The sequence below is a fragment of the Podarcis vaucheri genome, assembly GCF_965113315.1.
Source record: "Podarcis vaucheri genome assembly, chromosome: 4".
In the NCBI taxonomy this organism is placed as follows: Eukaryota; Metazoa; Chordata; class Lepidosauria; order Squamata; family Lacertidae; genus Podarcis; species Podarcis vaucheri.
Window position 1 is genome coordinate 25,103,215 of NC_138762.1, and position 11,186 is coordinate 25,114,400.

General features: G+C 47.2%; 1 protein-coding gene across 3 annotated transcripts in view; it reads right to left on the reverse strand.

Annotated features, from left to right (window-relative positions):
• The window catches only part of ARHGAP20 (Rho GTPase activating protein 20), a 79,827-nt gene extending 75,277 nt beyond the window's left edge, over positions 1–4,550 (reverse strand). Inside the window, exon 1 of one of the 3 annotated variants that reach the window (XM_082220413.1) lies at positions 4,169–4,550. In XM_082220413.1, the coding sequence (XP_082076539.1) occupies positions 4,169–4,267 (99 nt within the window). In that variant the 5' untranslated portion in view covers positions 4,268–4,550. Of the gene's footprint in view, positions 1–2,878; positions 3,143–3,327; positions 3,398–4,168 lie in introns of those variants that run through there. The other 2 variants (XM_082220415.1, XM_082220414.1) reach the window with 2 other exon arrangements.
• Positions 4,551–11,186: the final 6,636 nt, after the last annotated feature.

Sequence of the window (11,186 nt, forward strand, 5' to 3'; positions counted from 1 at the left end):
ATACCCAAACAATATACCTAACCTCTTAAAAATCTTGCTACTCCATTAACAAAATAGGATGCTGCCTTACACTCAGTCAAACCGTTGGTCCATCTCACTCGCACTGATTGGCAGCAGCTTTCCAGGGTGGCTGGGAAACTCAGCCAGATGGCCGGGGTATAAATAATAAATTTATTATTATTATTATTATTATTATTATTATTATTATTATTATTATCATCATCATCAGACACACATCTGCCCAGCCATACCTGGAGATAACTAGGGATTGAACCTAAGATACTCTGCTGGCAAAGCTGATGCTATGGCACTAATTCCTGTCTTCATCTACTATATTCTGTTTCTTTCATGCTGCTGCCCAAACCTGGTCACTCCACCTTACTGTATGGCTGGGCCAGAGCTAAGTGATCCCTCCAAAAAGGTGAGACTTGCTGGTCCTTATGGTGGAACACATATTTGAACCTGGGTCTCTCACGCCCAGTCCTGAAATGCTATCTGCTACACCACACTGCTAACCCAATGCTAACCTCCAGAATTTAAGCTGAGCTCCTGTATGATGAGCAATTGAAGATCACAGATCCTGTGATGGGAAACAATAAAAAGGGAGCGAATTCCTATACGTTGTTAAAGGTTACCTGTATCACGATCAGGATTCCCCTGGAAGACCTGTAGGCTACGCAATAAAGGAAATGCTTACCACCCTCTGCCATAAACATATATGCAAAAGTGTTTCAGGGCACAGTACAGATTTTACAAATGGTCTTTTTTAGCCATCAATTTATGTACGAGTTCTCTAGAAATAGTGTAACTAGCTGTAGTATTGAGCCAAGTCAACACAGCAAGTGCAGCATTTACTTTCAACCAGGGCTCATCCCAAAACATGTTTTGAATGTTAAGAGTTAGAACAGGTGGAAGAATATGAAAAAGCAATACTCCAACACAACCAGCTCCCAACAACACAGGTGTCTCTATTTCGTCAGGGGGTGTGATTTCGAGGATTTCAGCCTTTTTTGTATATTACTAGTCAACCTACATACCAGACTTCACATACATGCTCCCCTGCCACAGATCCCATCAGCCTGAGGGCACCACATTGCATTATTTATACTCTAACAGTACATTCATTTGCTGCATGTGGATTCTGGCACTGCAAAAACAGTGCCACCTATGCACAAAAGCGAGGTAGCAGCAGGCTTTGGAGGAAACCCAAGATCTGAAGAACAAAAATATTTGGGGAGGGAGAAGAATCCAAAAGAGCTCAATGAGGACTGAGCATGCTCAGTGGCCAAGCTGCCGCGGAGGAGGGGCAGTGCACAGAGAACCAAGCGGGAGGGGTAATAGACAAGAATATCCTTGAAGGTGACGGGGCGGGCTGGCCAGCACCCTGAAAAGCAGCACTCCACACCGCAAAATTTTGTTGCAGCAGGTCCAGTTTGCAAAACCTAAAACGAGCCTCTATGTTCAGGATGCCTCAGAATACCAGTTGCTGCTGGAGGACAAATATTGGAGAGGGTTGCTGCTTTCATGCCTGCTTGCAGACTTCCCAGAACAGAATACTGAACAAGATGCACCCTTGGTGCGGTTCTTCTTAAGTTCTTAGGTCAGCAGAAGTTCATGTCCTTTATTACTATCCTAGGGCAGTTTTGAAGAGTTTGTTTAAGGAAAAACAAGCAGATATGGAATCTTAGGCAGTATAACAAAAACCAGGTATAAAAATCAAGTCGTACGCCAATGTAAAACGCTGTACTATCCAAAGTCAATTCAGAAATAGCAGGGAATGTCTAAAACTCCCCTTATTTGGTGATGGGAAGAGGAACTACCGAACTCTTCTCCACCTCTCCATCATCTGCTGGCCTGCTCCAGGAAATACCCTAAGATTTCATGCAGAGAAAGGGGCCATTATTTGAAGGGCAAGATTTCCTGTACTACGGTCACTTCTGCAGAGGAAACTGCGTGACAGCTGCACATACAGTTATAGTTGCATGCTTCTGTCTCACAGACATGCCAAGAAGCTGGAAGTGGCTGCAGGTACACAGAACACACATGTTAAATTGATGCAGCCATCTATATAATATGCTGCAGCGTATATTACAGAGATTCCATTTAATTCCCATCTTTCCTCCAATGACTTCCAGGTGACATTCACGGTTCCCTGTTAACCTCACAACAGCCCTGTGAGGTTGGTTAAGATGAGGAGAAACAGTGGCTGGCCCAGGGTCATTCAATGAGCTTCATAGCCCCATAGAGATTTGAGCACTGGTCTCCCAGGTCTTGATTCAAACAAGACATTAACCACAACACCATGCAAAAGCAAGAACAAGTGCACCTCCCGTTCACTTCTCCAAAAAGTTCAAAAATCTCATCAACCACAAAAATGACATTAGGCCCGACACAATCTCTCAGCCTGAGTTCCGCGCTCATACCTTGCAGTCGTTACTATGGGGATAACAATACTGGCCGGCCTTAAAGGGTTGTTGCACAAATATTTTATGCTTATTTTTTCAATGGGGGTTTATTTCCCCATACACCTCAGATAAGCTTGCACTGGGCTAGAGCACCACTTTATTTAAAATATGTAATTTTAAATAGAAATACAGCTGCAGGCGCAAGCCAAACCAGGAATGCCAACACTTCTCCACTTTTTGTCCCATTCTCATTTAGAGGCATCAAATGGCACCACAAGGACAGGACTTTAGGACACAATCCAGGTGCCCATTCAGCAAAATGAGTAGGTGGGCCCTAGATCACCCCACAATTTGAAGCAGGTGAATTAATACGCATTCCTATGGGGGAGTGGGAGCGCTAGTGAATCAATACACATTACTGGTGGGAGAGAAGGTAGACGACTAAGACCATTAAGTCCAGGATCTAAGACTACCTGGAACAATACATGCCAAGGGAGCCACCACTGATCCAGCCAGCATCTATGTGGAAAATGCCACCCCGACGAGATCGCCTGTCGCGACGATGCCACCTTCAAAGCAGACCGATCACGAAGTCCCCGGGTCGCCGAGCCTCACGTCCATGAGCAGCCGGCGCAGAAAGAGCTACTGCGGGCTCCGAGAGCGCCTTGCAGCAGCGGCTACTCAAAAACAGAACCGCGTCTGTCCATCCATCAAGTGCAAAACACACCAATCCAGGCATGCAAACCTGGGGCAGGGAAGGTGAAGCACGCATGCGGCGCGGAGGGAGGGAGGGAGGGGAAGAGGACCGAGGCGATCGCGCGCCTCCCGAGGGATCCCTGGTGGCGCTTTTAAGGAACGCGATGTGCCAAGAACAGCAGCTCGGTGGCTTCTCTCGATCACGACGCTCCGTCGGAGATCTTACCAAGGGCGGGGGAGGGAAAGATCGATCGATCCCCCGCGCCAGCTATGCAGCACATTTCCCGCAAGACGCGCAGCCCCCTTCCCCACCAGCCCCCGAACGCAAGCGACCTCCATCTACTGCGCTTTCCCGAAACATGCGCGTTGCGCGCACAGGACCGTCGTTCTGCAGCATTTAAGGACCGGGAACCTTCGCAGGTTGCAGTGATGCTTTTTGCAGCGCCGCCACCACCCTGACCTTCCCCGCCCACCACCAGCACGCTTCAGGACAAATGCATCGACACTGGAAATGGTGGAGAGGGGATATCGGGGGGAGTACACCGCCCCCCATTATTTCCTGAAATTGATGGGCAGGGAGAGAAAATGACATAGGGGGAAAAGCGGGGGGGGGGGGGTGTCATGCAAAAAAAGAAAAAAGTGAACGAGGGGCTTGCACGGACTCGAGCTCTCCCTACCAGTTAAGAGGCTGCAGTTGCCACTGAGGTCTTTTTACTTGAACTCTGCAGGACCTGCTTCCCCACGAGCGTGCTTTTAAGTTGGGCACGCGGAGAGGCTGCAGCGCCAGCCCAGCTTCCTTGGGGAGCAAAGCTCCACTGGAAACCGACTGGCCTTGCTCCCCGAGTTGCGCGTACAGGACCAGCCTGCAAGTTTCAGGAAAGGGCAGGTTAAGCTATTATTATTACAGTATTATTATTGTTGTTGTTAGCAACGGGGAGCCTTCGCTGGAAAACCCAAGGGCGAAGCAGGCGACCGGTCCGTCTGCTGTCTGCCCAGGAGAAGGTGGTTTTCGTCCCCGTCCCCCGATCCAGGCAGGGTTGCAAAGGGGCGGCGGCGGGTTCACTCACCTTGCTGGCGTCGGAAGCTACGGAGAGCCGGGACCCTCCGGTCAGGGAGGAAGAGCGCCCCTGCCCGATGTGATCCTGTTGGGGAGACATCGCTTTCATCAAGCACCCCTTTCGCCCCCGCCGCCGCCGTTCAAACAGCCCGAAATACGCCCGGGGTCATCACAGGCTGGTCCTGGGCAAGAGAAGGCGGCTGCGGAAGCCACGGCAACCCCTCCTGCCACCATGAATGAAGCAGCAGCAAAAGGCTTCCCAGCCAACGCCGCCGCTACTGCAGCATCTCCACGAACCCAGTAGCTTCGCAGCGCCGAACAGCTCGCGCGCCAATGCATAGAGGCAACCCGAGTGCTGCAGGCAGCGGCGCAGCTGGCCACGCCCCCCAGGGCGAAGCGCAGGGAAGCTCCGCCGCGAGGCTCCGCCCCACAGCAACGTTAGTCCCGCCCTCGCGGTCGCCTCTCGAACCCCGCCTGCTGCAATGACAAGCTCCGCCCCTCGCCACGCCCGCATAGCGGGAACACACACACACCCGCGTCCTTGGGTCTGCGGTGGAAGTAAAGCGGCTTGATTAATTTTGCTCGTTTGTTAGTCTTCCATTACTGTTGCTAATTTTTGCTTGTTGAATTTCTTCATTAAGAGGCTCGCTGGAACGCTGGTGGTTATTTTATTTCTTTTGTCATTTTTATTATTATGGGTTGTAATTATTGGAAAAACGTCTTGCAACTGCAAGCCGAGGGAGCTGCTATAAGGAAAACAATCGTAAGGGGGGGTGTACCTTTATTTAGGGTAGCCAAAATGCCATGAAATAGTGAACAAGCATTTGGGTTGGCTCAGTAAAGGCGTTAGTCTAATGTGGACTTTTCTGTGTGCCTAATAAATAATATTAAGGTTGGCCAACTGAAGGTGTTGCCCTGATGTGAACTTTGGAATTTTGCAAATATCGTAAACAGAACGACCTTTCATGCTTCCTGACAGCAACTGACCTCCCTTATTCTCTCCCACTCCCAGTGAGGCAAATAATAAAAAATTAGGAGTAAACAGAATGAATATAAACTTAGTGTAGAATGCAGCTTACAGCCCATTTTCAAAAGTCAAGAACAGTGTTCCTGCAGCGTGCCTAGAAACAGAATCCTTAATCTTAGGAGGGCTCCACCTGCTTGAAATTTCGCCCTTCCTTAGCTGGTATATCTGCACTGGCTGCCCTTGTAAAATTTACTAGCTAGGGAGGACTCCATTTCAAGGGAGAGGCTTTCAAGCCAGGATGCTGATGCTCCTGCAAATGCAAACTCTGCTACACCTTAAAGAGGAGCAGGAGAGCTTTCCAGGACAGGTGGGGGAACCTTTGGCTCTCCAGAACTACAACACCCATCAGCTCTAGCAAGCATGCTCATGGCTATGGAGGATGGAGGTTGTAGTTCAGCAACCTCTGGAAAGCCAAAGCTTTCCCACACCTGTTCTTGCTTAAGGAGAAGCTTCCTAATACAGTAGAATGAGCTCTTTGACATTGGAACAGCCTTCCTGAGCTTTTATTCGCCAGACTGCCTTCGGTCAGGAATGCTACAGCTCCATCCTGCATTGGGCAGGGGATTGGGCTGGGTGACCTCCTAGGAAAGGATTGGTAAAACCCCAGCCCCTTATGTAAATATGAGCAAAGAGCTAAGACCACATGTCTTGACTTTCTGAATAAAGGATCTCCACCACCCCCTCCCAGTGTCATCTTTCAACTTCTCTGTCTCAGGGAGCTGCAAGCCAGATCCTGTATCCATATTGTTCATGCGTAGGAACAGCTCTGTCCTAATTTTCCCCTTTAAGGCTGGGCTTAGCAGCAACTTGTCTCTTTACGGCCCATTTGCTTTAACTTGACTATTTACCACTCTGTGTTTTCAGAGGAAATGGCTGGGCAAACAAAGAGAACCTTAAACACCAGCCCTTTCCATGTAGGCACTCTTGAGATTACTCGTTCTTTTCTAGGTGGCATAAGATTTCCACCCCTTTAAAAAATTTGTGACACAATTCCAGTGTCTTCTTCCACTTTTATTGCAGCAAAGGGGGAGATTGTGTCTGCCAAACTGTCTTGAAACCTCAGCCCAGCCACAAAGGGATAACTTAAGGCAGGGCTGTTCCCAAAGGAACACAGTCCATTTGGAATATGTGTAGCTTGCATTTTGCCCCTACTATATAACTTGAAGCTCAACATCAAAAAAAAACGAAGATCATGGCCACTGGTCCCATCACCTCCTGGCAAATAGAAGGGGAAGAAATGGAGGCAGTGAGAGATTTTACTTTCTTGGGCTCCATGATCACTGCAGATGGTGACAGCAGCCATGAAATTAAAAGACGCCCGCTTCTTAGGAGAAAAGCAATGACAAACCTAGACAACACCTTAAAAAGCAGAGATATCACCTTGCCAACAAAGGTCCGTATAGTAAAAGCTATGGTTTTCCCAGTAGTGATGTATGGAAGTGAGAGCTGGACCATAAAGAAGGCTGATTGCCGAAGAATTGATGCTTTTGAATTATGGTGCTGGAGGAGACTCTTGAGAGTCCCATGGACTGCAAGAAGGTCAAACCTCTCCATTCTTAAGGAAATCAGCCCTGAGTGCTCACTGGAAGGAGAGATCCTGAAGCTGAGGCTCCAATACTTTGGCCACCTCATGAGAAGAGAAGACTTCCTGGAAAAGACCCTGATGCTGGGAAAGATGGAGGGCACAAGGAGAAGGGGACGACAGAGGATGAGATGGTTGGACAGTGTTCTCGAAGCTACCAGCATGAGTTTGACCAAACTGCGGGAGGCAGTGGAAGACAGAAGTGCCTGGCGTGCTCTGGTCCATGGGGTCACGAAGAGTCGGACACGACTAAATGACTAAACAACAACAACATACAACTTGATTTTTGTTGCCTCATTCCAAATTCCCATAAGTGCCTGATAGTCTTTGGGGTGAAGCAATTATTTTCTAGTCCTAGACCATATTGCCTTTAGAGAGAAATGTCTGCACATTTGCTTCAGCTGCATGAGCATTAACATTTCAAGAGCAAAGTTGTTTCCTGCTCATTGAATCCTTGCTGCCGTTAATTTTTCATTTGAAATAGCGCCTTCTCCATATCAGCTGTAAGAAGCCAAAGTAAGGCTGTGCATCATAACACTCAGGCAAGCACAATAAACAGGCAGGATCTGCAACAAAATGCTGTGCTGCACTGCACAGTGCTTCTGTTCAGCATTTCAGCCAGCCAGCCATGCCCTCCTGCAGCATACTCCATTCCCTATTCCCTTTCTACCCCCTTGGCTTTCTGTCCCCTGGTCCCCAACAGTCGGTCAGCATTCCATGCCTGCTGGTCCATTTGGTTGGTTATCCCCTTCCTCTGCAAAATTGGAGCTCTCCAATCCTTGGGGTTTCCCCAAGCTTGCTCAGAACCGATCTCTTATGTATGGATGCCGCTGTTTTGGATACATAAGCAATGGCACTCAGGTTTGAACAATGGAAAAAGAGGAGACAATATTTCAAAGCTTTAAAAGGGTGCTGGGCCAATAGTCAGGCAAGATGGGAGTCATAGCTCCTCTGCCCTCCTTTAAAATGTTTACAGCAGCAAAGATATGCTACCTTTGAGGAGTGAATTGTGTGAATTGTCATACCATGCAAACCTTTAATACAGAACAGATCTCTGGTCCTCTGGATGTTGCTGAACTCCAGCTCCTGTTATTCCTGGTCATTCCTCCTGCTAGTTAAAGCTGATGGGAGTTTGTGTTCATCAGCCCTGCTTTGATGAATATTTAAAAATCGTATTTATGCCACCCTTCCTTTAGGTCCTCCTTAGTAGTTTACAGTGCTTTTTTCAGCTGGAATTCACCAGAATTCAGTTCTGGCACATCTCAGATGGGCACTATTGCCATTCTAAGAGAATGAGAGAGGTGTTCGTTGTGAGTTCAGGCATCTCTTTTTCTAGAAAAATATCACTGGTAGTTCATAAGAAGATACATATTCCCCCATATTTGACTTATCTCTAAGCATCATTAGAGTTAAATTGCAGAATGTTGTCTTCAGTGATTAAATAGGAGCTACTGGTAGAGTGCAGCTAGCAAGAATAATTACAATTTCAAGCTAGTTTACATCAGGGTTCATGTTCTTAAAAACAGAAAAATTCCATTGTTTCATATTTAAATATTTATTGCATTCCTTCTTCACAAACAAGACTCATTACTACCTAGCTTTGAATAAAATACTATGCTGAGATACACCAAGTCATCAGAGGTCAAAATACATTTAGCAATTTGTACTGCTATTCACCTAGGTCAGGAACGGAAAACATGTGACCCTCCAGATGTTATTGGACTCCATTGAGGCTAGACAGTTATAGCCTTCTCAAAGCAAAAAAAGAGAAAAAAGTATTGTGTTACTGTGTTGGTGAGTTTTTGCATTTTATTACAGAATACAAGTACTCTGGGGTGTATTAGGTGTTAGGGGATGAGTAGTACCTCTGGTGGGGGATACATCCTTCTCCTTCTGGGTCCCCACCCTGCACTCAGCTCTCGCCTGTGGTTCCTAGAAGCTGCCAATATGTGTCAGGGGCCACAAATTGTTTCAACTGACCAGCTAAACCAAGTGATGGTAGCCGATGGGTCTCAAACGTATAGAGAGTTAGGGACTTGCCCTGCAAGCAAAGATTGAGCGGATGAGACCGATCATGGGTACTAGAGTCAAGAAGGCAGTTTCTGCATGCTCTGTAGAGGAAGTCATGGGCAGATGAGGCTTGTCACCTGGGAAGGAAGCCCATCTAGGAGAAGGAAAACTCTGACCCTAAACCTGTGTTGCCTTGCAGGATATATTTGGGAGAAGACAAGGCAAAGGCGTAAACCCTACAGAAATCAGGACTGGAGTCCCTAAGATGGGTGTATGGTGCCTTATGCATCCCCTTCCAGCAATTCCTGCAGCCAAGCTGGTGCCACGCGTATTGCTCTGCTTTCCTTTGGACCACATCAGCGAGGCTAAGAAGGGGGTCTTGTCATCTGGGCAGCCCAGAACCTCCATACACACTGCCCAAGCTTGTGCTCTAGGGAGGTCACTTCGGTTCTGCTAACACAACTGTTTAACTTCACCCCCACAGGGGCATTCCACTGTCTTTCAAGATGTATGAATGCCAACAAGAAATATTCTGTATTTTTCAAAGAGTTTATGTATAACAACAAGGTATTATCATTATTTTTGCATATTTATGGTTCCTGCATACAGTGGTACCCCACGTTACAGGCACTTCAGGTTACAAACGCTTCTGGTTACAGACTCCACTAACCCGGAAGTAGTACCTCGGGTTAAGAACTTTGCTTCAGGATGAGAACAGAAGTTGCACAGTGGCAGTGGCGCAGTGGCAGCGGGAGGCCCATTAGCTAAAGTGGTACCTCAGGTTAAGAATAGTTTCAGGTTAAGAATGGACCTCCGGAACGAATTAGGTTCTTAACCCAAGGTACCACTATACAATGTCTTTTAGTTCAATTAAGTTATGGGTTATTTCTCTCTCTTTTTGTTTTAGTTACTGGGCTTGATGTAACACTAAGATGGAACTATTGCATTAAATGTTTACCATCTGCATGAAACATCTATGGCGATCCACCTGTGAATTCTGATCTCATAGCATTCTTAGCATGGAGCAGTCAATGATGTGAAGCAAGCATAACCCACAAATGTTATTGGAGAAGGCAGCCACCTATAGACTAGGTTAGTGATGGGGAACCTGTTCCCCCAGTCCCAATACAGTGGTGCCCCGCAAGACGAAATTAATTCGTTCCGCAATTTTTGTCGTCTAGCGAATTTTTCGTCTTGCGAAGCACGAAATCCCATAGGAATGCATTGAAAATCAATTAATGCGTTCCTATGGTCAAAAAAAGTCCAAACAAAGCCAAATTTGGTACAACAACAGTTTATTAACTGCTCTTTAAAGTCACACATACTGTAAAGAGCAGTTCAAAAATTTAAGGGAAAATAAATTAACTTTATAAACAAAACATGTCTTTGTTTTTAGTCAAAGAAAAAAAGTCGCGAGACGTTTTCGTCTTGCGAAGCAAGCCCATAGGGGAAATTCGTCTTGCGAGGCAAATCGCGAACGGAAAAAACTTTCGTCTAGCGAGTTTTTTGTATTGCGAGGCATTCGTCTTGCGGGGCACCACTGTATTGATGGGCTACACCTTCTATCACCCCTGACCATTGGCCATCTTGGCAGGGTCTGATGAGAGACAGGGTCCAACATAAGGGAGGCACATTGGCTCTCTCTGCAGTGCCATGACCTCAGACTCAATGTAACATGTAGTTCTGCCCTTTAGTGAGACTCAAATGTTTGTAACCTTGGATAGCATTTGTTGGCTGATCATCTTCCCTTCTCCGTCACAAAGTCAACAGAATGTTGTGTGCTGAGGTTCTAAAAGTATAAGAAGTGACTCAGAGGAAGGAGCAATTTATGAACTGCGCTTCCTAGGAGCTTTGGAACATGCAGTACTTTCATGGAGTGGACAGGGTGTTCTCTGCAAGAACAGGAGAGCAATCTGCAGGCATCCTGAGGAAGCACCTAAATAAAGACCCTCCAGCTGCCAGCCAACCCACCTTAGCTCTATTAAGCTCATGGAGCATAAAGCAAGCAAGCAAAGGCTTCAGTACTGACCCTCATAGCAAGTAATGGACCTAAGTCATCTCATAGAACAAAGATGGGGAACTTTTGGTCCTCTAGATAGGAACACAGGAAGCTACCTTGTGGTGTTGTGGCTGCAGTTCCCATCCCTGACCACCGTCCACACTGACTGGGGTTGATGGAAATTGGTACTCAACGGGGGCCACCAGGGGGCGCATTGGAAGATGGCCGACAATAACATCTCTCCGACCCACACAAGGTAATTAAGAGGCTGCTATGGGAAGTATGCAGCTTTCCCGCCCCCCCCCAAGGGGTTGGGGGGGGGACTGCCTTGCCAGCAGTGTCCATAATTCACCCCCGGATTTGAAAGAAGGGGGGTGCGGACACTTGGCACAAGCCCTCGTGTGAAGTCG